This window comes from Lithobates pipiens, unplaced genomic scaffold (assembly GCF_037356315.1).
Source record: "Lithobates pipiens isolate NorthernLeopardFrog02 unplaced genomic scaffold, aLitPip1_a1.2 Scaffold_18, whole genome shotgun sequence".
Classification (NCBI taxonomy): Eukaryota; Metazoa; Chordata; class Amphibia; order Anura; family Ranidae; genus Lithobates; species Lithobates pipiens.
The window spans coordinates 543129967-543156858 of record NW_027507758.1 but is presented as its reverse complement, the minus strand read 5'-3'; the positions used below and the strand labels follow the sequence as shown (position 1 = coordinate 543156858).

General features: G+C 40.7%; 1 protein-coding gene across 1 annotated transcript in view; it reads left to right on the top strand.

Annotated features, from left to right (window-relative positions):
• LDAH (lipid droplet associated hydrolase) overlaps positions 1–26892 on the top strand; it is a 351093-nt gene that overhangs the window by 37430 nt on the left and 286771 nt on the right. Inside the window, exon 2 of the mRNA XM_077488850.1 lies at positions 7295–7443. Within this exon, the coding sequence (XP_077344976.1) occupies positions 7295–7443 (149 nt within the window). The remainder of the gene's footprint in view (positions 1–7294; positions 7444–26892) is intronic.

The following is a 26892-nucleotide window of genomic DNA, read 5'->3' as shown; positions in this document are numbered from 1 at the left end:
GCCGATAATGGCTGCCTAAAAGCCTGTGATTTTGCCATGATTTTACTGCTATTTTGCCTAAATTTTACCGTGAGTTTGCTGCAATTTTACCATGCTTTATAGTGTGTTTTTCATAAGTCATGTGATTCAAAAAATGCATCAGAAACGCAACACTGGTGCATTTTTGATGCTTTCTTGCTGCACTTTCAATGGGGAGGTGCTTTTTGGTGTGTTTTTTTTTTTTTTAACTGACCAAAAATGCAGCAAGCAGAATTTTTAACACCACTTCAAAAGGTGCCAATAATGGGCAACAATAAATTCATGATATTAATTAAAAAGTCGAATATAATACAATTATTTATAATAATATATATTTTTTAAAAATTCGTAAATTTGGGTTTCGGACAAGTGCATTCTGAAATTTCGATTTCGGCACCAGAATACTCATTTTGGTTTACCACTAGACCTTAGACCGCTGAAGCATGGGGAAGAAGATGCTACTGAGACAAGTCTATCAGCATGGAGGATCATGTAGGTAAATCTAGTTTTCCATGTCCCTAGACTTAAACAAACTTTAACTAGTTACGGACCGCCTGCCGCAGTTTTACTGTGGCAAGTTGGCTCCCCTGTGTGAATCGCCATCGTTGTATGTCAGGCACGTACACGGCGATTTGTGGGGGCAAGCAAGGGAACCAACCAGCTGCTCCGGCGGACCTTATGTCCACCGGCCACGTGCAATCGCTCCAGAGACAGACAGAATGGGGATCTGTCTGTTTACACTGACAGATCCCCATTCTGTCAGGGGAGGAGAGAGAGATCTTCTGTTCCTAGTGATTAGGAACAACAATCTCTCTCCTCCTCCAGTCAGCCCAGCCCTCATACAGTTAGTAACACCTCCCAGGGAACACATTTAACCCCTTCCCTGCCAGTGACATTTATACAGTAATCAGTGGCTATTTTTATCTCTAAACGCTAGGGTTACACCGATACTAGTATTGGTGCCGATACCGAGTATCGAAACTCGTGCAAATGCACCAATACCTGAAACTGATACTTTGAGGCTCGGTTCTTTGAGCTGTCAGTGGGAATGAACAAATGTTCCTCTTTTTAACCCCTTATTAACCCTTAATATACTCTAATAAGCCTTAATTAACTCCCTGTCTACTCCATTTAATTATTATGTTCCTGCTTTTTTTTTTTTTTATGAACGATAAACAATAAAAACTTTTTTTTTGTTTTGCTTTGTTAGTGAATATTTTCACACATATATACAGTATTAACATATATTTACACATTTTACATTAAAAAAGTGCAAAATTGAAAAACAAAATCAATTCATTTTATTTGTAAATTACTTTTCAATGCTTTGTACGATTGCTGACAGCTGAAGTGTAAACAAAACAGTTGCGGTAGGTATTGGTAATTGGTATTGACGCGTACTAAAAAAAAGTATCGGTATTCGTAAAAAAAAAAAAAAAATGGTATCGGGGCATCCCTACTAAATGCTGTATAAATGTCAGTGGTCCCAAAAAAGTGTCAAAAGTGTCCAATCTGTATGCCGCAGTGTCGAAGTCCCTCTAAAAATCGCAGATCACCTCCATTACTAGTAAAAAAAAAAAAAAAAAAAAAAAAAATGCCATAAATGTATCCCCTATTTTGTAGATACTATAACTTTTGCGCAAACCAATCAATATAAGCTTATTGGGATTTTTTTTTTACCAAAAATATGTAGAAGAATACACATTGGCTCGAACTGATGAAGACCTTTTTTTCTTGGGATATTTATTATAGCAAAATAAAAAATATAGTTTCTTTTTTTTGTTGTTGTTTATAGCACAAAAAATTAAAAACACAGAGGTGATCAAATACCGCCAAAAGAAAGCTCTATTTGTGGGGAAAAAAGGACGTCAATTTTGTTTGGGTACAGTGTTGCATAACCGTCAGTTAAAGCAACGCAGTGCCGTATCGCAAAAATTGCCTAGTCATTAAGGGGGCAAATCTTCCGGTCCTTAGGTGGTTAAGCAGAACTTAAGACAGATGAAAAGGACACAAAGTGATAAAAAGTAATGCAACTCTGTATTCATTATTACTACTACTTTTTTTTTTATGCCAGTAGGGTAAGTACCTTAATTTGACCTGATATCAGCTTTTTGTAGTCCCTGTACAGCAGACTGGAAGAGGTAGAAGCGATGCAAGGAGCCAATCAAGTGTGCAGTAATGCTCCTATGCCAACTTGGAGAAATTCAGATAGGGGGGGAGTTCAGATAAAGATTAGCTTGTGCTGCTTCTCCTTTCGCAGTACCGTCACAGGCTGGGATAGAGAGAAGGCCTGCAAGTACAAGTAAAACACCAGCCGAGAAAAATGAGGTCTCCTGCTCTGTGTATCAGAAATAGATTGACAGAAATACAGGCCGTTTGGTGGGGGAAACCGCTTCCATGTATGTATTTAATTTGTGCATTTAAGTGTATGCCAGGAGTTCGGCTTAAGGGCTCATGCACACTGCATCCCAAAGAAGTGGTTCCTACCGGCTTTTGAGCTCTCTACCGGCTTTTCTGCCTGAAAACTCCCCTCCATGTTAACCAATGTGTCCATGCACACTATGGCTTTTTCAGGAGTTTACAGGCAGAATATCCCCCCCCCCTTCCTCCACACCAAACTCGTGTTTTTAAGAGAAGCTTTTAAACAGAAAAGACGCCTAAGTGCCCAAAAACAAAGAAGCTTAAAGGAACTCAAATAAGCTTAATTAAAACGTACAAAAAAGCCCAAGCTTTTAGAGAAAAGCTAAAATTCCTGTAAAATCTGCTTTTTTCTGAGCTGCAGTGTGCCATAAAAATCGCTGCTTATACAGGAGTTTTGTGTTTTACCTGTAGAAGCAGCTCCATGTTATCCTATGTGTCCATGCACATTAGGATTTTTAGAGGCAGGAAAAAAAAAACTTCTGGTTCGCGTTTCTGATTGGAGCTTCCTGGCAGAGAAAACGCTAAACTCGCCTAAACTGTGTACAAAAATGCTCTATATGAGCATTTTTTTTTTCTGCCAAGGAAACTGGCATTTTTTTTTAAGCCCAGTTTGTATGGAGCCTTAACATGAACATCATATGACTGTATATGGAATCGGGTACACTGTAGATACCTCTGACATCAGCTTGTTATAGACATAGATGTTGGATCATTTTTGGCTGGATCATTTAACCATCTAATAAATGGACACCTAAGACCCCTTTCACACTGAGACGTTTTTCAGGCGCTACAGAGCTAAAAATAGCACCCGTAAACCGCCTGGAAAAAGCACACTGCGCTGGCAGGGCATCACAAAAAGTCCTGGCAGCAGCATCTTTGCAGCGGTGGAGGAGCAGTGAATACACTGCTCCTCTACCACTCCTGCGCATTGAAAACAATGGGGCATCGCTGCTATACCACCGGCAAAGCACCACTTCAGCCATGTTTTGCGGGCAGAATTAACTCCTTTTCGGCCGCTAGCGGGGGGGTTAAAACTGCCCCGCTAGCGGCCGAATAGTGCTGCTAAAACTACAGTAAAGCGGTGATAAAAATAGCGCAGATTTACCGCTGACACCCGGGGTAACTCAGTGTGAAAGGGCTCTGAAGCTCACTGTACATAATACAATCCAAATGTACAATCCTTGTACAATAAATTTTGAAGTGATACTAAAGTCTCGTTTTTTTTTTCTTTAAAAATAAGAAAGTTGTTATACTTAACTGCCCTGTTTAGTAGTTTTGCACAGAACAGCTTATATCCTGGGTGCTCAACCTGTGGCCCTTCAGCTGTGGCAGGACTACAAGTCCTATCATGCCTCTGCCTTTGGAAGTCATGCTTGTAACAGTCAGCCTTGCAATGCTTAATGGGACTTGTAGTTTTGCCACAGCTGGAGGGCCACAGGTTGAGCACTAATGGCTTAGATCCTCCTCCTCTTGGGTTCGCTCTTCTGCGCTCCTGGCCCCCCTCCTTTTGAATACCCCACAGCAAGCAGCTTGCTATGGGGGCACTGGAGCCGAGCCACACCTCTGTGTGTCTACAGACAGACAGTTTGGCCCACCCCTTCTCTCTCCTGATTGGCTAACTGGCTTTGATTGACAGCAGCGGGAGCCAGTGGTGCCTCTGCTGTGTCTCAGCCAATCAGGAGGGGAGTGCAGGACAGCCTAGGAACACGTCCATATCGCTGGATAGAGATGGGGCTCAGGTAAGTATTAGGGGGGCTGAGGGGGGCTGCTACACACAGAAGGTTTTTTTATCTTCATGCATAGAAAAAAAACTTCTGCCTTTACAAGCACTTTAAATTAACCAAAAATGTCTACCTAAATAATACAATCAGGTATATAGGCCCTTGCAATACATAGTTGTTGGTAGATCTAAAGGAGATTGTTATGTGTGTGGTTGAACTCCGGGCCGATAAAACAAAAATAAAACTAAATACATATGCGTTATAAGCAGTGTTAATTTTGTTACCAAAAATATTTTTGTAGACAAAATTAACACTACTAAATTCAATTTTACATCAAAATTAACACTGGTTATAAGTGTGCCGCACCTTGACTGCCCAATTGCAGCCTGGGGGTGGGAGGTCAAGCAGGTGACCAGGCTATATTGCTTAGCTGCAGTAGAAAAAAATCAGGGCACCAACCTGGCTGACAGGTTTTGTTACTTTTAAGACCAGATGGACAGAAATACAAATCATTTCCCGTATATGTATTTATTTAAACTGTGTATTGAGAGGTTTTCCTGGAGCATAGCCGTAGATGTGTTACAATCCACTTTGGTTCCTATAGCTGAGAGAAAGTGAAATGCAAATATTGCCGCATACACACGCATACACATGACCTGACTTTCTGGCAGACTAGGTCCGACTGTCTTCCCGACTGACTTTCGGTGGAGTTCCGACGGACCTTCCCGAACGAATGGACTTACACACACTAAGTCCATTCGAAAAGTCAGTTCGTTTTGAATGTGATGACGTATGACGGGACTAAAACAGGAAGTTCAATAGCCAGTAGCCAATAGCTGCCCTTGTGTCGTATTTGGTCCGTTGGACCGATAGGAATTGAGTCCGTCGGACAGATTTGAAACATGTTCTATTTCTAAGTCTGTCTGATTTTGTAAATGAAAAACGATCGGATTAGCCCACACACAATCGGATTGTCCTACGGACTGATTCCGTCTGACCTAGTCTACGGGAAAGTCCGGTCGTGTGTACGAGGCATAAGATTCTCTCCGACTCCCAACACTGTGACAGATTTAATGCCTGTGCTACCCTTTCAGAAAGATTGACAGCACCTGAGTGAAGACTACAACAGATCAGAGGAGACTGCCTTTGTGCAGCCTGAGTCCATCAGTGTCTCTGTAAAGCCCATTTCACACGATCAGTCTGATTGAGTCTGCCGGTCCCTATCGGACCCTCAATTCTCCTCTATGGGCAGTTGGGTGTAAACTGACTTTACACCTGGCTACCTCCAATCCGATTCAGCAAAAGCAAATGATCAGATTAGAGGGCAGTTGGCTGTGAATGGACAGCCGGTCCATATACATCCAGCTGCCCATATAGCAGAGCGGGGTGTGTCCACGTCCGCTCTGCATAAGCGAAGTGGACACGGACCAGTCTGCTCAGCTCAGCAGGGGATCAGTGGAGATATCCCCCATTGAGCAAACCGGATAAAAATGAATTCCGCCCCGTGTGAAGTGGGCTTTAAGGCTTGTTCAAACTTGTGTCCAGGGGTAGTAAAAATAGACATCTTAGCCATGGTTTGACTGTGCCCCTGAACCCAACACAACAGCTGGAGGGGGTTGTACTGTATATATATGCCACAGCCAATGCTTTGATTTGTGGCTGTGGCAAAAATTATACCCCCTTTTACGTTTGGTGGGCAGTACCACCACCAAACAGAATTTATTCAAGTAAATGGAGCTGCACTGCAATGGCAATCATTTTTTTAAGTGCAAAAGAAGTTTGTAAAGCCCAGAAGTAACTGATCATAAAAACTTTAATTTTTTTAATTACAAGAGCTATATACTATTTTTCGTTATACAGTTTTCACAATCTATGGAGTGCTGGGGATGTTTAATTTTAGAAGTCTCCGTACCTGAGCCTTTACCTTTTATGAGAATGGAAGCGGTGCGGAAAACTGCTAAGGAGTTCAGAAAATTCAGACTTGCCCATATGCTACTGGGTGAGAATTGGGGACACGTTTGTACATAAGACCAATGGTAAATGCCACAACCAGGTGTATATCTACCGAGAGGCAAACAAGGTGTTTTCCTTGGGTGGCATTGTTCAGGCGGGAAGGGGGGGGGGGGGGGCGCATGTGCCGGGATTATGCCTGCAGCTAGGTAAATTAGGTGGTCGTCTAAGGCCTTGCGCTCATAGGGGCCTTGCGGACAATTAATTTACCTAACAAGCCGCCTCTGCTCCTAAACAGTCAAGATAGCTCAGTTTTCTGCCAGTGTCCCAGTGCGCCTGCCTGTGATTCTTGGCCCCTGTCTCCCTGACCCCTCCCTCCCACCCCACCCACCCAGGGCTCTTCTGCAGGGGTCCAGACTCAGTCCAGTGCCGATCCTCAGCCATGGTGGGCCAAGTGCTCCGTATCCTGCACTTGCACTGCCTTCTGATCGGCTTCTCTGCTGCTATCTCCCACCAGGAGCTCCTCTCCTATGGAGAGTCCTGGGGGACCACACTAAAGTGGCATTGAGAACACCTGGATCTAGAGGTTGGGCCCCTCCTCCCATGGATGCTGTGCCAGGATCTGTAAGTTCCATCACACAGAACATAAAGCAGAGCTGCTCCTACCCCCACTGCACAAGGTTCGGGGTGCGACAAATTTAGATGGGGGGGGGGGTGTGCGTACGATTTTTGTCTTGCCTAGGGCAGCACAAAACCAAAAAACACACTGGGCCACAAAAGTCTTTTGTCAAAGCTGTATACTTGCACACATGGCAACCTTGTGTCGGACTACTTGCACCAAGTAATACTTTTCAGCTGGGCAAAAAAAAAAAAGTTATTCGATTATATAAGTCCACATGTCTTTGAGCTGCAAAGCTTTGTTAGATGTATATTTCAAATAGTATACTGGATGTTTTTTTTCTCAGCAAAAACTGTACCGTAATTTTACAGTTTTCCCAGGGTTCTGATTGGTGAAAAATGAAAAGAGAGGGAGGCAGTATTTAATGTCACATCAGCCTTCATACCTCCAATGGACAGATGTGTAGTTTGTGCTGGACTTGAAGTATTTTTTTTGCTTGTTTCATTGATACTGGTTTTGATTTCCTGCAGTAACCACCGTTTTTTTTTCATTTCTTCTATTTTAGCAAAATGTTTGATGACCACATTCCCATTCATGATGAGTTCATCTACTGCCTTGGAGCTGCTACACAAGTTCTTAAATTTGGACCATGGAAGGACTTGAAGAAAACCACAGATGATTGCCCTCCGGAAATTCTGTTTCTTGTCATTCCTGGTGGGTGTCCTAGCATACTATTTCATAAAAGTCATAAAAGTGTGATATTAGGAGTATTCAGAGTATTTCAAGTTATAGTTCTTTTGAGGCTTTTTGCAGACCATTGTCAAAGTGCACCAATTAGTGTTTGTGTTTATATTTTGTTGTCCTTGTGTGACCACCTCTGAATGCATATGGGTAAAGCTGACAGAAGTGACGGTTGTATATGGATTACCAACGAGTCACCTGACTTTTTTTTGTAGCTCAAGCAACAATAATTACTTTTTTTTTTCTACCAGTCTCCGATTTTTGAACTGTATATTTTCAGCGTAGGAAGTGCCTCTGTTTATAAACCAGGCAACCTGTAGAATCTGCTACTTCATGCTGCTTGGCCATGTCCGCGTCCGCCGGAATTGGAGAATTAAAAAAGGGATCTGAGAATGATAGCTTTCCTGTATATCCTTTCTAAATCTTCTCACCTAGATTTCCCAGGGGGGTCATGCAAATTAGACATGTATACACAATAGTTCTTGGCAATTTTAGTAGCACTACAGTCCTAAAGAGCAGTGGTCACCAACCTTTTGCACCTCGCGAACCACTAAACTCACAATTTTGAATCCCGTGGACCACTAACATGAGATTTACATGCCTTATACACACAATGCTCAGGCTCCCTGCCCCCCGTCCACCTGGATCACACTGTTGCCTTATACACACAATGCTCAGGCTCCCTGCCCCCCCTACACCTGGATCACACTGCTACCTTGTACAAACAATACTACAGCTCTCTGCCACCCTCCACCTGGATCACACTGTTGCCTTATACACACAATACTACAGCTCTCTTCCCCCCCCTCCACCTGGACCACACTGTTGCCTTATACGCACAATGCTCAGGCTCTCTGCCCCCCTCCACCTGGATCACACTGCTACCTTATACAAACAATAGTACAGCTCTCTGCCCCCCTTCACCTGGATCACACTGTTGCCTTATACACACAATGCTTTGAATCTCTGCCTCTGTCCCCCTGGGTCACACTGCTGTCTTATACACACAATGCTCTGGCTCTCTGCCCCCCTAACTCTGCATCACACTGCTGCCTTACACAGACTCATCATTGGATCTCACCTCCTTATCCAGCCATGTGCTCGAACGCTGTGCTCTCTCCCACCTCCTGCACTCTACACTACTCCAAGTGCCTCCCTCTGAGTTCACAGGAGCCGAAACTATATAGGAGGCATCGAGTATCAATGCACACTGACAGTATTGACTGTCAGCACACATTGAGAACAATACTGGGAACAACACTGGGCGTTATACATCAGCTACAATGTTGACCATTGGGGGACCACCAAAATTTTCTCGTGGATTATCATTGGTCCATGGTTCACTGGTTGTGAACCGCTGCTAAAGAGGTTCTGCAAACACCAATAAATATGATTATTGCACTTAAAAAAAACACTTATTTCTTATTGATATAAGTGTTCAAGGGCAGTAGTTAGAAAAATAGAGAAATCAAAGTATCAGTATGACATCCAGGAAACTAAATTTTTTTAATAAGAATTAACAACGCCAGCTTTCATTTTATTCCATGACCATTCTGGCAAGACACTCTTAAGCCTCGTACACACGATCCGCAGACAAACATTGGCTAGCAGGTTTTAAAATTTTCCGCAAACGTGTTTTGGATTTTCCGAGCGCGTGTACACAAGTCCATCAGACAAACGTGCGAAGTACAAACACGCATGCTCGGAAGCAAGGATGAGCCAGAAGCTATCGGTCTTGTAAACCAGCGTTCGTAATGGAATATTAACATTCGTGACGTGGCAAATTATGAAATCTCGAAATACAGCGCACAATTCTCTTCTTCTTTAATGGGATAATAATGAAGCTGTTTTGCTGATGATACTGATGGAGTTATTGCAAAATCATTTTCAAAGGCTTTTTTTTCTAGTGATATCAAGAATAATATTTATTTTATTTTATTTTTTTATTTGGGCAAGTTACCACAACACCATTATCCTGTAGCTTTCAAGATCAAAGATACAACTATGTTGGTGTCCCTTGTCAATTTAACATTGTATTTTTTTTAAATGTAACTGTCTACTCCCAAACTTTCATTTGAAGTAAAACACATAGCCAAGTATTATTCTCCACAATTTTTTTTATTGTGCATTAAAAAAAGAAAACACATACAATTAGACATGCTATCTGCTAATAGAATTTAATCCAAAAGTGCATTCTATGCATCCAAAAATATAGAAAATATATCAAATCATTATTCAACCAAAAAAAAGTACAGGTTTCTTTGCATGTGGCAGATGTAAGGCTTGCCGTCATGCAAAGAATATTAAAAAGAGGAGAGTTTTGCTCTACAAGTAGAGGAAAAAGGTATGAGATTCGCAATTTTGTAACCTGCGCATCCACAGGAGTGATTTATATGCTCCAATGTGGATGTGGTATACGGTATAAAGGCCATACATCTAGAACTCTGCAGATTAGAGTGGGTGAGCATATTGCCAATATCAAAAAGGGTATTACCACCCAGAGTTTTTTCCGAAACATTTTAAATTGGCGCATAATAAGGACCCAAGTTTGTTACAGTTTTGGGGTATTGAACAGGTAGACAAACACTGGAGGGGGGGTCATTACATTAGACAACTCAGCAAAAGGGAATCCTTCTGCATATATGAGAGTAAGGCACTTTGGCTGAGGGTTTTAAATGTGGACTTCGATTTAAATTGTTTTGTTAGTAATTTTTGATTTTATGGGATTTTTAAATATTAATGTATTTTATTATTATTGTCACTTTTATGTGTAGTTAAGATGCTCGCAAGATGGAGTCACCAGCGGTATTTTTATTAGTGTATATTTTCCATATACATTTTTTTAATATACATTTTTAGTCCAATCGGGGAGATATTGATCTTCCCTTGTTGGATTTTTCCATCTATAAAGGTGCTGAAAAGTCACTTCCCACATCCGGTGTCAGCTCAGTGGGGCGTATCATGCGGTTTAGCACTGCCTAATGAGCCGGAGTGGAGAGGGAGGAGACGATGCACCTGACCAGGGAATACCAGTGTACTTAAACAGCGGTGAGACGTATAGTGAAGAAGTCACGCCCATTTGACGTAACGTGTAGAGGGAGGAGTCGTAGTGGTGACGTCATTCCTGCGAGCATCTTGCTGTTTTATGCATCTTGAGCCCGGAGTGCTCAAGCGCCTTCATTGTGAGTAACGTTTTAACATTTTATTTATGGAATAAATCCTTTGGTATACAGAGAGCACTAGATTTTCCTTTTTATTCCTATGTTTACCGGATCCAATTGTGGGATTATTGTATTTGGTTGGCAGCCAGGCAATCGGCCTTTGGCTGCACGGATGGAATAGGAGTCCCGCGCCTGGCTGACCCCCTTTTTTCCCTGAGAGGGAATCTATTTCTGACCTACTGACAAAACAGGGGTCGCAATTTGAGGTGAGCGGCTAGGACACTAAGGTGGAGGAGAGCACCAGTACTTTAGAATAATTTGCACTATTGGTGTATTTTCGGAAGATTTTGAGGACTTTTTTTCACATTGATTTTTTTGTCACTTTATTTGTGTAATTACATGAATGTTTTTTATTGTTTAATATCCCAATTTAGGGGACACTGTTGGGGGAGGGTTCCTAACCCTCTCTGTATGAATAATTGATTGCGCACGTTGTATCTTGCTAAATTTTGCAAGTTAATCACTTATTCTTGTTAGTATTAACATTCAGCAATTTCAGTTTATTTAGGCAGCCCAGCACTGTTTTGTTATTTATGACCGTGCAATTGTCATTCAAAGTGCGACAGCACTGAAAACTGAAAATTGGCCTTAGCAGGACTGTGCTGTGCTAACTTAGCGCAGTTAAAGAGGAAGTAAACTTCCTTTACTGACATGTACCTATAAGTAAGCCTATAATAAGGCTTACTTATAGGTAGTGGAAATATCTCATAAGCATGCATCGTTTAGGAAATATTTACATTACATGCGGCCGGTGACATCACTGGCGCATGTGCTCTGAAGGAACAGCCACCCTAGCCCTGTGCCGTGAATGCCAGGTCCTGTGCACATGTGCAGGGGTGACGTCATCGCGGCTCCAGCCAATCGGAGCCGAAGCCCACAAACCCAGAAGCAAGACGGGTGAAGATGGATGGGGCTACAGAGCTGACATTGCGGCGCTGGAACAGCTTTGTTTTAATGTGCAACGCATACTAGCACATTATGACTTTACCTAGCAGGAAAAAAAAAACATCCAGAGGTATACAACCACTTTAAGGCCTGAGTTGAGGGATTTCTGGTTTGTGTCAATGAAACTGGTTTGAAATGCATGTGAGATATTTCAGAATTAATTAACAGGTGAAGTTAACTTGCAGCACCCTTGATCTACATTGCACCTGCTTTCAACAGGATTTGCAAACCTATAAGCTTGTATTGGAAAGCAAAACCAGTTTGAAGCGAACTTCTGTTGATAAGTAAAAATCTGTATTTTTTGCTATAAAATTACTTAGAACCTGAAACATTATATATATATATATATATATATATATATATATATATATATATATATATATATATATATATATTATATAAATATTTAATATTTTTTAAGCAGAGACCCTAGAGAATAAAATGTTGGTTTTTGCAATTTTTCATGTCGCACAGTATTTGAGCAATGTTTTTTTCAAACACATTTTAGGAAATTTTTAGGAAAATATAAAAGAACAAAAGGTTTTTATCTGTCTTTTTAAGGCTCTTTAAAAAAAAAATATTTTTATAATAATAATAAATTGAATCTGTCATTTTTTTGCCTTTATGTTCGTCTGTCAGTAGTATTTTTCAGCTTTCTTTAGCAGACCAAGTGGTCCAGCAAAAAGTAGAAGTTTGAGGGTTGTGGGTGGCACTAAGGTACATACTGGACATGCCGTCTTCAGTGCAGCTCAGTAATGCTGACCCTGAAAAAATACACTTTAATGAATTTTAATGCGAAAAAAAAAAAAAACACAATATATAACCCAAATCTTTAGGAAAATATAAAAAATGATGTAACGTCGAGAAAATAGATACCTCATGCTTTAAATTTGGGCACGTTCATGGAATAGTGACAAACTGCGATTCTTGAACATCTCCATATGTGTCGCCTTTAATAATTTTTACAGGTTACCAGTTTAGAGTTACAGAGGAGGTCCAAGGCTGGAATTATTGCTCTCCCTATATCGTTCTCAGTGATACATAACATGTGTAGTGCGACCACACAGTTTACATATGCGTGCGTGACCTATGTATTCCCAAAAAGGTCTACCTCTTAGACCCCTTTCATACTGGGGTTGTTTTCATGCGCTTTTGCGCTGGAAATAGCTTCTGCTAAGTGCCTACAAAACCGTCTCCCATTCGAAATGCATGTTTGTTATTTTTAAAACACCAAAAATGAACGTTTACAACCACTTTAATCATATAGGCTCTGAGCTCTTCACTGTTTTTTATTGAACAGCCTTTTTCTGCAGCCACGTCTTGTGCCTACAGTGCAAGCATGGTGCTCTCCTTGGTCAGTGAGTATGAAGCCACCCATAAGAATGACCAGGGAACTTCCCTAACGGCACATTTACATCAATGCGTTGCAGGTAACAAGTTGGTGAGATGCAATACTATCCATTCTGATCCATCCCAGCTTGCCTTGCTGAAAGATGTACATTGTGATGTCTGTAAATAAAATATAAAGTAATTGTGCGCTGCTATGGACCTCACAACCAACCAAAACTGATATAAAAAATAAATACCAAAGAATAATATATTATTCTAAAAATATAACCCTAAAAATACACATGAAAAAGCTGCAACCATTAGCAAGTTACCTCAACACTCTAAAACAAATAATGATAATAAAAATGGTGTTCTAATTCAAGGAGCTATGCAGCAAAAAAAAAAAAAAAAAGACAAAAATGCAGTAATAAGCAATAATGTGCAATAATGTGAAACACCAATAAGGTGCGCTAATTCAAGAAGCTATGCAGCAAAAATAAAAATGCATGAATGATTATCCCTAATATAAAAAAATTAATTAATTGCAGTAATATGCGATATTAAGTGAAACAGTGATAAAGTGCGCATATACAAGAAGATATGCAGAAAAAATAGACAAATATGCATGAATGACTATCCCTAATTTTAAAAACAAAACAAAAAAAAAAGCAGTGATATGCAATAATATACGATAATATGTGAAACAGTGATAAAGTGCACTAATTCAAGAAGCCAAGCAGCAAAAATAGACAAATATGTAGGAATGACTACTCCTAATTAAAAAATGATAAATTAAAAATACAATATATGCGATAATATATGAAACGGTGATAAAGTGCTCAGATCAAAAGCAGATATTCATCTAATTTTACCTAAAAATATTAAGATAAGTCCCAAATAATGCAGTGCATGTGCATCAAAAAGTGATGAGATGTGAAGATCGAGTGCTCACAACTTTCAAGAACTGTTTTTTTTAACATAGTTGCTCCAACCATCCAGCTATCCACCAGAAGTGTGCCCTAGCAGCTCACCTTAAACAAAGACCATGACAGGTCTAGTGATGCTTTGGTATAAATATCCGGCAGTTCCAGTACCACTCTCCTCTCCTGCAACTTTTGCGCAAACCAATCAATAAACGCTTATTGTGGGTTTTTTTTGTTTTGTTTTTTTTTAAACAAAAATATGTAGAAGAATACATATCGGCCTAAGTAAAAAAAAAATTTTTTTATATATATTTTGGGGATATTTATTATAGCAAAATGTAAAAAATAATGCTTTTTTTCAAAATTGTTGCTCTTTTATTGTTTATAGCGCAAAAAATAAAAACTGCAGGGATGATCAAATACCACCAAAAGAAAGCTCTATTTGTGGGAAAAAAGGACGCCAATCTTGTTTGTGAGCCACGTCGCACAACAGCGCAATTGTCAGTTAAAACGATGCAGTGCCGAATCGCAAAAAGTGCTCTGGTCAGGAAGGGGGTAAAATCTTCCGGGACTGAATCGGTTAATATTGCATATTACTGCAATTGTTTTTATATTAGGGATAATCATTCATGCATTTTTATTTTTGCTGCATAGATTATTGAATTAGCGCACCTTAGCATTGTTTCACAACATTATTGCACATTATCGCTTATTTCTTTTTGTTTTTCTTTTTTTTTTTTGCTGCATAGCTCCTTGAATTACTACACCATTTTTATTATCATTATTATGATGTCTGTGCTGCCAAAAATGATAGATGCACCTTCTTTGGTGGGTTCAAATGAATGGGCTGCCTCAATTCAATGTATGTTAAGACGTGGCATAACATTTGATAATGTGCATGCTCTCATGCAGCTCAGTAGTGTGAGCTAAGGGTTCATATACAATAGAGATTTGGGGGGGGGGGGTAAATCCCTGCAGTTGAGCTGTGTATTTCTGCTCCCCCATTAGCTGCAGAAGCAGTGGCCACAGTTATACACATACTGCGAGCGCGTCAAGAATTTTACCCCCTGTCGTTTTCAAGTGCATGGGACTGCATACAATGTACGCAGTTGCAGTGTGATAGTGTGGGATTAAAAAGATTAAATGCTTCCTGAAGGGCAATCCAAATGGAGAACACTCTTCAGAGATCAAAGTAAGTGTGAACAAGGCCTTAAACTCGCTAAAGGTCACTAAACCCACATCATAAAAAAACAATCAATAAATGGTGTATTAGATTTTGTTCATACTCATTCAGTCACTATGAGATTTATTTTCTGTATTGTGCTAAAAACCTGATTAACCCTGCTGTTCTCTATCTCCACCCACTGTCCATGTCAAACGTGTGGGCATATACACAGTGGTAAATTGCAGACCACTCCCTCCCTCCTCCTCCATGCCCAATAATCAGCTAAACACAATGGGGAAGGGATATTACATGTATATTAAAGCGGAGTTCCACTCAAAAGTGGAACTTCCGCTTTAAGGTCTACTCCCTGCCTCCTGTTTGTGAAACTGAGCTTTTTGGAAGGAGGGAGGAGCAGGTACCCCGATTTTGACAGGTACCTGCTCCCACTTCTGTTCCGGACACCTGTTCACAGAAGCAATCAGTCAGATTCCAATCTCTCCACCATTGCCAAGACCAAAGAGCTATACAAGGATGTCAGTGACAAGATTGTAGATCTACACAAGGCTGGAATGGGCTACAAGACCATCACCAAGCAGCTTGGTGAGAGGGTGACAACAGTTGGTGCAATTCTTTGCAAATGGAAGAAACACAAAATAACTGTCAATCTCCCTCAGCATGGGGCTCCATGCAAGATCTCACCTTGTGGCATTCCAGTGATCATGAGAACGTTGAGGAATCAACTCAGAACTACACGGGAGAATCTTGTCAATGATCTGAATGCAGCTGGGACCATAATTGCCAAGAAAACAATTGGTAACATACTAGGCCGTGAAGGACTGAAATCCTGTAGCACCTGCAAGGTCTCCCTGCTCTAGAAAGCACATGTACAGGCCTGTCTGAAGTTTGCTAATGAACATAGGCATGATTTGAGAGGAAAACTGGGTGAAAGTGTTGTGGTCAGATGAGACCAAAATCAAGCTCTCTTGCATTAACTCAACTCGCCGTGTTTTGAGGAGGAGATATGCTGCCTATAAACCCAAGAACACCATCCCCACCGTCAAACATGGAGGTGTAAACATTATGCTTTGGGGTGTTTTTTTCTGCTAAGGGGACAGGACAACTTCACTGCATCAAAGGGACGATGAATGGGGCCATGTAGTGTCAAATCTTGGGTGAGAACCTCCTTCCTTCAGCCAGGGCATTGAAAATGGGTCATTCCAGCATGACAATGACCAAAAACACATGGCCAAGGCAACAGAGGAGTTGATCAAGAAGAATCACATTAAGGTCTCCAGACCTTAATCTTATAGAAAATATGTGGAGGGAGCTGAATGTTCGAGTTAAGCAAACATCAGCTTTGAAACCTTAATGACTTGGAGAGGATCTGCAAAGAGGAGTGGGACAAAATCCCTCCTAAGATGTGTGCAAATCTGGTGGCCAACTAAAAATCTCTGACGTCTGTGATTGCCAACAAGGGTTTTGCTACCAAGTACTAAGTCATGTTTTGCGATGGGGTCAAATACTTATTTCACTCATTAAAATGCAAATCGATTTATACATTTTTTAAAATCGTTTTTCTGGATTTTTTAGGGGATCAAATACTTTTTTTCCCTCGCTGTAGAGCTCTATATATATATATATATATATATGTATGTATATTTTTTATTACAATAATTACAGTGCCATCATCCACATACAGGAAGAGAAGAGACCATGTAAATTAAATGTGTGTTTAGTATCTTTTTTTTTATTACCTATTAATAATCTAAAAGACAATAATCCCCATGCCATAAATTAAAGTTCTCTCTTATGGTTCTGTATGGGTGTTGTGTTTGTCGCTATTATTTTTGGAGAAAAAAGTAATATGATTTTCTGCTCTCACTTTGAAATTTAAATAACCTCACCAATGTTTTTCTTACATTCAGACCTCAGAAGTCGGCAGTATCGCAATATCTCGCCACATTTCCTTTATTTCTGAGATGTAAACAAGCTTCATTTTGTCATGATTTTCTTGTGTTTTTTTTTTTTTTAAACCAGAATGTTTAATCTCTGTGTAATAATGTTTGATGCAGAATATACATTTTTTTTGTCTGTCTTTTTAAGGTTCTTTTTAAAAAAAAATTTTTAATAATAAATTGAACCTGTCATGTTTTTTTTTCTTTTATGTTCGTCTGTCAGTAGTATTTTTCAGCTTTCTTCAGCAGACCAAGTGGTCCAGCAAAAAGTAGAAGTTAGAGGGTTGAGAGGTGTGGGTGGCACTAAGGTACATACTGGACATGCCGTCTTCAGTGCAGCTCAGTAATGCTGACCCTGATAAAGCCACAATCTCAGCATTACTGGTAGATGCATTGGCAAAACCTCTTCAGTGTCACAGAGCCTGTTAACGGGGGTGAGGGGGGGTGTCGGTGAAGTTCCTCTTTAACATAAACTTGCTGCAGTATCCTGTAAGATCTGTAAGCTTGTGCCTTTTATTTGTGTTGTCCCCCTGTATCACTGTCCAAAGCACATTATGTATACCATCTCTTGGCCGTCAAAGGGCATATGGCCCTGGAAATATCCCATGGGTGGAGTTTGTGCCTATGGATATGCAAATGGCGACTTTATTATTATTATACAGGATTTATATAGCGCCAACAGTTTACACATCGCTTTACAACTTGAGGGTAGACAGTACAAACACAATACACTTTAATACAGTAGGAATCAAAGGGCCCTCCCTCTCTTATAGTCTAAGAGAGGGAAGAAGGGTAAAGAGATACAAATGGTAATACAGTGCATCCAGAAAATATTTACAGCGCTTCACTTTTTCCATATTTTGTTATGTTACAGCCTTATTCCAAATTAAAATTCAATTATTTTATTCCCCAAAATTCTACGAACAATACCCCATAATGACAACATGAAAGAAGTTTGAAATCTTTGCAAATGTATTAAAAATAAAAAAATCGTATGTACATAAGTAGTCACAGCCTTTGCCATGACAATCAAAATTGAGCTCAGGTGCATCCTGTTTCCACTGATCATCCTGAAGATCTTTCTACAACTTGATTGGAGTCCACCTGTGGTAAGATCAGTTGATTGGACATGATTTGGAAAGGCACACACCTGTCTATATAAGGTCCTACAGTTAACAGTGCATGTCAAAGTGCAAACTAAGCCATGAAGTCCAAGGAATTGTCTGTAGACCCCTGAGACAGGATTGTATCGAGGCACAGATCTGGGGAAGGGTACAGAAATATTTCTGCAGCATTGAAGGTCCCTATGAGCATAATGGCCTCCATCATCCATAAATGGAAGATGTTTGGAACCACCAGGACTCTTCCTAGAGCGGGCCGCCCGGCCAAACTGAGCGAGAAGGGCCTCAGTCAGGGAGGTGACCAAGAACCCGATGGTCACTCTGACAGAGCTCCAGTGTTTCTCTGTGTAGAGAGGAGAAACATCCAGAAGAACAACCATCTCTGCAGCACTCCACCAATCAGACCTATATGGTAGAGTGGCCAGGCAGAAGCCACTCCTCACTAAAAGGCACATGACAGCTTACCTGGAGTTTGCCAAAAGGCACCTGAAGGACCCTCAGACCATGAGAAACAAAATTATCTGACTTGATGAAACAAAGATTAAACTCTTTGGCCTGAATGGCAAGCATCATGTCTGGAGAAAACCAGGCACTGCTCATTACCTGGTCAAATCATCTTCCAACAGGACGACGACCCTAAGCGCACAGCCAAGATAATAAAGGAGTGGCTACGCGACAACTCTGTGAATGTCCTTGAGTGACCCAGCCAGAGCCCAGACTTGAACCTGATTGAACATTTCTGGAGAGATATGAAAATGGCTTTGCACCGACGCTCCCCATCCAACCTGATGGAGCTTGAGAGGTCCTGCAAGGAAGAATGGGAGTATCTGCCCAAAAATAGTTGTGCCAATCTTGTAGCATCATACTCAAGAAGACTCAAGGCTGTAATTGGTGCCAAAGGTGCTTCAAAAAGTATTGAACAAAGGCTGTGAATACTTGTGTCCAGTATGTGTGATTTTTTATTTATTTTTCTATTTTTTATATATTTGCAAAGATTTTAAACAAACTACGTTCCTGCTGTCATTACGGGGTATTTGTAGAATTTTGAGGAAAATAATGAATTTAATCCATTTTGGAATAAGGTTGTAGCATAACAAAATGTGGAAAAAGTGAAGGGCTGTGAGAACATTCTTGTAACTGTGGGGGATGTGCTGTTGGAGAAAATAAATGTTGTTAGGTGGGGGCCAGATAGACTGCTCTAAAGAGATGATTTTTCAGGGATTGTCTGAAAGTAGACAAAGTAGGAGATCGACAGACAGATTGGGGTAGAGCATTCCAGAGGATGGGAGAGGCTCGGAAGAAGTCCTGGAGGCAAGCATGGAATGAGGTGACAAGGGAGCTAGAGAGCAGGAGGTCTTGGGAGGAACGAATAGGACAATTTGTTTGGTACTGAGACCAGGTTAGTGATGTAGCTAGGGGCCAGATTGTGGATGGCTTTGTAAATTATTGTTAGTATCTTTAATTGAATTTGTTAAGTACCAGCTAATGGAGTGATTGGCAGAGAGGGGTAGCAGACGCCAAGCGGTTTGTAAGGTGGATGAGCCTGGCAGCAGCGTTCGTGATGGACTGAAGGGGGGATAGCCTATTTAGAGGTAAACCAATGGGGAGTGAGTTGCAATAGTTGAGGCAAGAGACTACCAGGAAGTGGATTAGAAGATTTGTGGTGACATTGGTTAGGAAGAGGTGTATCTTGGACATGTTACAGAGGTTGAATCTGCAAACTTTGGAAATTGATTGGATGTGGGGCCGAAAAGATAGTTTAAAGTCCAGGATTACATCTAGGACCTTGGCATGGGTGGACAGGTTGATAGTTCAAATGGTGATTTTGACAGAGAAATCGGGGAAGTGGCACTTGGGGGGGGGGGGGGGGGGGGAATATCATGAGCTCGGTTTTGGATAGGTTGAATTCATCCACGCTGATATATCTGTTAGTAAGTTTGTGATACAAGATGCAGGTGGAGTTATTTGGGGGTAGAGAGGTAGATTTGGGTGTCGTCAGCATAGAGATGATATTGAAAGTCATGGAAGGCAATCAACTGACCCAGGGAGGAGGTGTAGATTGAGAAAAGGAGAGGTCCAAGAATAGAACCTTGGGGGAATCTATAGTATTCCTCTTTGATGCTCCTCAGCATAAAGGTTATGTGAAAAGGGCCCCATCAATACTCAGCAGTGTCATATCGGTGCCCAGCAGTGCCCAATCCGTGCCATGTCAGTGCCCAGCAGTAATTTTTTTCCATAATTCTTTGCAAAATTAAGATTTTTTTTCCACAAAATTGTCATATTAACGGGTTATTTCTCTCACATGGCATATGTGTACCACAAATTACATGCCAAAATATATTCGGCCACTCCTCCTGAATATGGCGATACCACATGTGTGAAACTTTTTCACAGCCTGGCCACATACAAAGGCCCAACATGCAGGGAGCACCGTCAGGTGTGAAAAAAGGGACAAACCTTTCCTATGTGTACAGGGTTGGATGACTGAGTAATTGTCATTCAAAATGTGAGTTAAGTGCCCAGTGGGCAAGTGGTTAACACAATCTCTTAGTGCTTCAAAACAGATTCTATTCGCTTCCAGAGCGCCCAGAAAAAATATCAGGCCCAACTATCACATTGACAGGCCAGTGGCTATGGTTCTTTTGCTATAAAGTCTCAACCCCATCTCCTGGAACATGCCTGAAGACAGACGCTCCTGAAAAAACATCATCCATTGCCTTTCATGACAGATTGGCACCATTAAGGTTACAAATTTAGGAGACCACACCTAGTTACTTGTGTTATTCAGCCCTGTTCTGCCTCTCAAGGAGGATTACAGGTACGCATAGCACAGCTGAAAAATATCTTTAGCAGTTGTTCAACTAATTTTACAAGGTCTTAATGAGGTTTTTACGTTTACTTGAAGCTCTTTTTTTTATATTATTTTCTTTTTATCGCCCTGCCTGTTGGCACCAGTCCCTGACTCTTCTTCTATTTCCTTGCCAGAGTTCCTGCTGTGTTTGATACAGCTTGGATTGCTTCTGGCGAAATGGCACCCAACAACACATTTGTGAAGGAAATTGGTGGTGTCTTGCATGTTACTGAGAGCTCGGGTTTCCTAATCATCTAAAGCGGGATGTCCTAACCTATTATGCTTGTCTTTTGTTTTCTCCGGCTGGATGTTAAACTCCCTGACAGACCGTTCTGTCCGAGAGGCTGTTGGGTTTCTTTGCGTTTCCAGCAGAACCTGCTGCGCCGGCCACATCTGGAAAGAAAGAAAATAAAAAGATAATGGCTAGACATTTCCATGTGATGACTGCATATAGGGAAACCACCAGTGTTACAGCAGCTTCATGGAGCCTTGCTTTCTGTTTATTTTTACAAGGGATTTTCAATGTCTACCCCACCCCAAAGCAAATCATTTTGTTTTGATAGGTAGATGATTGAAGACCCTTGCTGTAAATTAAAAAAGTGGCATGTTTTGAAATGCAGAGCTGAGTTTTTTTCCTGGTTCAGAAATACTCAGCTGTGACAAACGATTTATTATTTTTACAACAGTTAGATATTTGCATAACACTAGAATATTTTGTAGCTTTTGTTGCTCTTGTAAATTAGAGAAGGGCCCACGCTGTACACGGGCAGTGGCACCATAGAGTGGCATTCTCAAATACGTGCAAATGTATGCAAACTGACATCTCTGACTTTGTTGAAATATTAAAGCATTTTTAAAGTTGCTTTATTTGGCTGGTGAACAGGTTGAGTGCTGGGGAATGCTTGTGTTTGGTATATAGTTAATGGTCTGCTCCTAGCTTTTCCCATTTCTCAGATGCTCTGACAGCACAATCTCCCTGCTATTATTTCTGACTCCTGTTGCCCACAGAAAAAGTAACAGTTTCAATTTAATACCCCCCTCAGCAGCCTATCTTACTTGCGGATATAGGAGAGCACATGAATCCTCTCCTTCCCAATATGACAGCATCAGATTTATTTTCCCATCGCCATAATTTCACCGAAATAGAAATCTTTAATTTGACCTATTGGGTTGCAAAATTTACATTCAAAAACTTTTTTTTTCATAAACTGAGCTTTTTTTTGGGTCGGTGTTAAGATGATTTTAGTTTGTTTCAATTTGTGTTCATTGTGTTTGGTTTTTATTTGCATTTTCCATTATTTGTTTACTTTTTAAAATTTTAACTTAGATTTAATTTTAGTTTTCCTTTTTTAGGAAAAAAAAAGTAAAGTCCAGGATAGTTGAAAGAAGCTTCTCTATCTGGCCCATTAAAAGCCCATTGCGTCCTCAAAGACATCAACAAATATGTTTAATTTTGCTTCCCCATTGACTCTAATGTATTTTTACAAAGTGACAAAATTGTACCTAAATTTAAGGAAATAAAAGGTCTCAGTTTTACTCATCCCTATTAGTGATTGGCTTCTTCACATTGCCATCAAAATATGAGCTCTGGTCGGGGGATATATTGCCATTCAAAAGTACACACAAAATGCAAACATAAAATTTATACACAGCATTATGTAGCAAATGTCTGTTGTATAGGATTTCCGATGCATTTCAACCTGAATAGTCAAGGTCTTCCTCAGGGTGTTGGTTTGCTGTTTAAAAAATTGTGTTTTTAGCATTTCAATTTATTAAACAAAGAGGGTTTTTCATTCATATATATAATATGAGAAAGTTACATAGGATAACTTGCCACATCTTACCACTGGGGTTTTTGCCCAATCCTCCTTGCAAAACTGCTCCAGCTCCTTCAAGTTGGATGGTTTGCGCTTGTAAAGAGAAATCTTTAAGTCTGACCACAGATTTTCTATTGGATTGAGGTCTGGGCTTTGACTAGGCCATTCCAAAACATTTACATGTTTCCCCTTAAACCACTCAAGTGTTGCTTTAGTGCTCCAGTGTTTGGGGTCCCTGTCCTGCTGGAAGGTGAACCTCTGTCCTAGGGTCAAATCACACACAGAGTGGTACAGGTTTTGCTCAAGAATATCCCTGTATTTAGCACCATCTATTTTTCCCTCAACTCTGACCAGTTTCTCAGTCCCGACTGCTAAAAAAACAACCCCACAGCATGATGCTGCCACCACCATGTTTCACTGTGGGTGAATGGTTGATGGTGTTCTTTGGGTGATGTGATGTGTTGGGTTTGTGCTAGACATAGCGTTTTTATTTGATGACCAAAAAGTTTAGTTTTAGTCTCATCAGGCCAGAGTACCCTCCTCCATACATTTTGGGAGTCTCCCACATGCCTTTTCACAAATTCAAAATGTGCCATTTTGTTTTTTTCTGAAAGTAATGGTTTTCTTATGGCCACTCTGCCATAAAGCCCAACTCTATGGAGAGTATGGCTTATTGTCGTACTATGTACAGATACTCCAGTCTCTGCTGTGGAACTCTGCAGCTCCTCCAGGGTTACGTTAGGTCTCTGTGCTACCTCTCTGATGCCCTCCTTGCCCGGTCGGTGAGTTTTGGTTTATGGCCATTTCTTGGCAGGTTTGCTGTTGTGTCATGTTATTTTCATTTGGTCATGATAGATTTGATGGTGCTCCTAGGGATCATCAAAGATTTGGATTTTTTTTATAAGCTAACCCTGACTTGTACTTCTCAACAACATTGTCCCTTACTTGTTTGGAGAGTTCCTTGGTCTTCTTTGCAGTGTTTGGTTAGTGGTGCCTCTTGCTCAGGTGTTGCAGCCTCTGGGCCCTTTCAAAAAGGTGTGTGTATATGTAATGACAGATCATGTGACACTTAAATTGCGCACAGGTGGACATCGTTTCACTAATTATGTGACTTCTGAAGGTAATTGGTTGCCCCAGAGCTTTTTATGGGCTTCATAACAAAGGGAGTGAATACATACGCACGTGCCAATTATCAGTTTTTTATTTCTGAAAAATAGTTTTAAGTATATATTTTTCTAATTTTACTTCACCAACTTAGACTATTGTGTTCTGATCCATCACATATAATTCAGATAAAAAAAAAAAAAAACATAACTAAAGGCTGTAATGTAACAAAATAGGTAAAAAGCCAAGGGGCGGGGGGGGGGGGGGTCAATTTTACAGGACACTGTATATACATATAGGGGGTGGCAATATTTGATTAATATATGTGCAGGCTGTGCTCATGTACATTTATGAATCCATTCTGCAGACATACTGTATAGTACATTAAATGCTCTTTGCAATGTTCTCCCTGTGCGTGCGTGGGTTTCGACTGGGTGCTTCAGTTTCCTCCTACACTCCAAAAACCTGCTGGTAGGTCAATTGGCTCCTGTCTAAATTGGCCTTAATATAAGTATATATAGTGGGGAAAATAATTACTTGATCCCTGCAGATTTTGTACATTTTCCCACTTATAAATAATTGAAGGATCTATAATTTTTTATCATAGGTGTACTTTAAATGATAGAGACAGAACATCAAACTAAAATCCAGAGAAAACACATGATAAAAATGTTATAAATTGAGTTGCAGTTCAGCGAGTAAAATAAGTATTTGATCCCCAAGCAAAACATGACTTAGTACTTGGTGGAGAAACCCTTGTTGGCAAGCACAGAGATAAGACATTTCTTGTAGTTGGTGACCAGGTTTGCCCACATCTCAGGAGAGATTTTGGTCCACTCTTCTTTACAGATCTTCTCTGTTTGCTTAATGTTTTTGGCTGGCACTTGGCAACTTGAAGTTTCAGCTCCCTCCATAAATTTTCTATAGGATTAAGTTCTGGAGACTGGCTAGGCCACTCCATGACCTTAATGTGCTTTCTCTTGAGCCACTCCTTTGTTGCCTTGGCAGTATATTTTGGGTCATTGTGATGCTTGAAGACCCATCCATGACCCATCTCTAGTGTTCTGGATGAGGAAAGAAGGTTCTCATCCAAGATTTTACAATACATGGCCCAATCCATTGGCACCCTCAATGCGGCAAAGTTGGTCTGTACCTTTAGCAGAGAAACAGCCCCAAAGCATAATGTTTCCACCTCCGTGCCTGACTGTAGGGATGGTGTTCTTAGGGTCACAGTCAGCATTTTTCTTCCTCCAAACACGACGAGTCCCCCTCCTCAAGAATGCACATGTACAGTCATGCCAATGACCATCTAAATGATTCAGAGAAGGACTGAGAGAAAGTGCCGTGATCAGATGAAATAAAAATTGAGCTCTTTGGCATTAAGTCGACTCGCTGTGTTTGGAGGAAGAAAACTGCTGACTATGGCCCTAAGAACACCACCTCTACAGTCAAACACGGAGGTGGAGGAGCTGAAACTTTGAGTTGCCAAGAGACAGCCAAGAAACCTTAAGGATTTAGAGAAGATCTGTAAAGAAGAGAAGACCAAAATCCCTCCTGAGATTTGTGCAAACCTGGTCACCAACTACAAGAAACGTCTTACCTCTGTTCTTGCCAACAAGGGTTTCTCCACCAAGTACTAAGTCATGCTTTGCTTGGTGATCAAATACTTGTATTACTCAATGAACTGCAACTTAATTTGTTATATGTGTTTTTTCTGTATTTTTGGTTGATATTCTGTCTCTATCATCTTAAATACACCAATGATAAAATTATAGACCCTTTATTTCTTTGTAAGTAGGTAAACTTACAAAATCTTTAGGGAATCAAATAAGTATTTTCGAAACTGTATGCATGTAAGGTAGGAACGGTACACTCTAAGCTGCCTGAGAGCAGGCATTGATGTTAAAGGAGAAGTAAAGCCAAAGCTTGTTCAGCTGTACTTCTCCTGAGGATCCACAGGAGTGCAGTTCGTACTGCACTCTTGTGATCTGTTTTCAGCCAACAGTGGGCTGAAGCCTGCTGTTGGCTGAAGTCACAGAGCCAGTCATGGCTGGGTAAAGATCCGATCATATGGTCATGGTCCACCCAGAAGCCTGGACCGGCACCCATCTCAGCCTCTCAGTGAGCCGCTGCTCCTTCCCCCTCCACAGCCCAGTTCTCCAGTGAGCATGGGGGGGCAGAGTAGAGAGCCGAAGACTGATAGTTATGGCTGGGAGAACTGAGCAATGAGCGGTGCTTGATCGCTCAGTTCTCACCCTTAGAGATGGTATGGGACAGATGCAGCATTCACCTAGGTAAGTATGATTTTTAAAAGACAAACACATCCATACTTCTCTATAAATGTACAATATATAAAGAGCTGCCTACATTGTAATACTATGTATATACCTGTAATAAATAAATCAACCAGGAGGTATGGATAACATTGATACCATTCAAATACCATCCAGACATCAGAGTGAGAGAGAGAGCTAGCATTTATTTTGCAGTTCTCCCTGAGCAGCGTTGCTGAAAGGAACATGGGTTTCAAACCGCTAGAGGCCCAGTGTAAGGGTAGCGTTCTGGCTTTCCAGTGCGCTGCCAACACAGGACAGTACAAAACACATAGACTAACTATATATAAAAAACAAAACAAAATTTTTTCTTTACTTGTTATGCAACCTGACCGCATAGAAAGAAAAAAAAAACCCTGAGCCTCCTATTGGACTTTAGTAATCCAATAGAGATTGAAAAGTAGGTAAAGCTGGGAACCAAGGTGCAGCAGTCTTTACCAGTATTCCAAGACATACTAGAAGTCACTGAATGGGTCACTCTGCTGGCATCTGTTCATAAGTAAAATATCAGATATGAGGGGACTAAGACTTTGAAGAAGCATATATTTTCAACTCACAATGGATTTTGCTAAGATCTCAATAAAGTTTTGAGACAGGATGTGTCCTCGGTTACCACTGAAAGTAAAAACCTGATGATATCCTTTGTGACCACATCCAT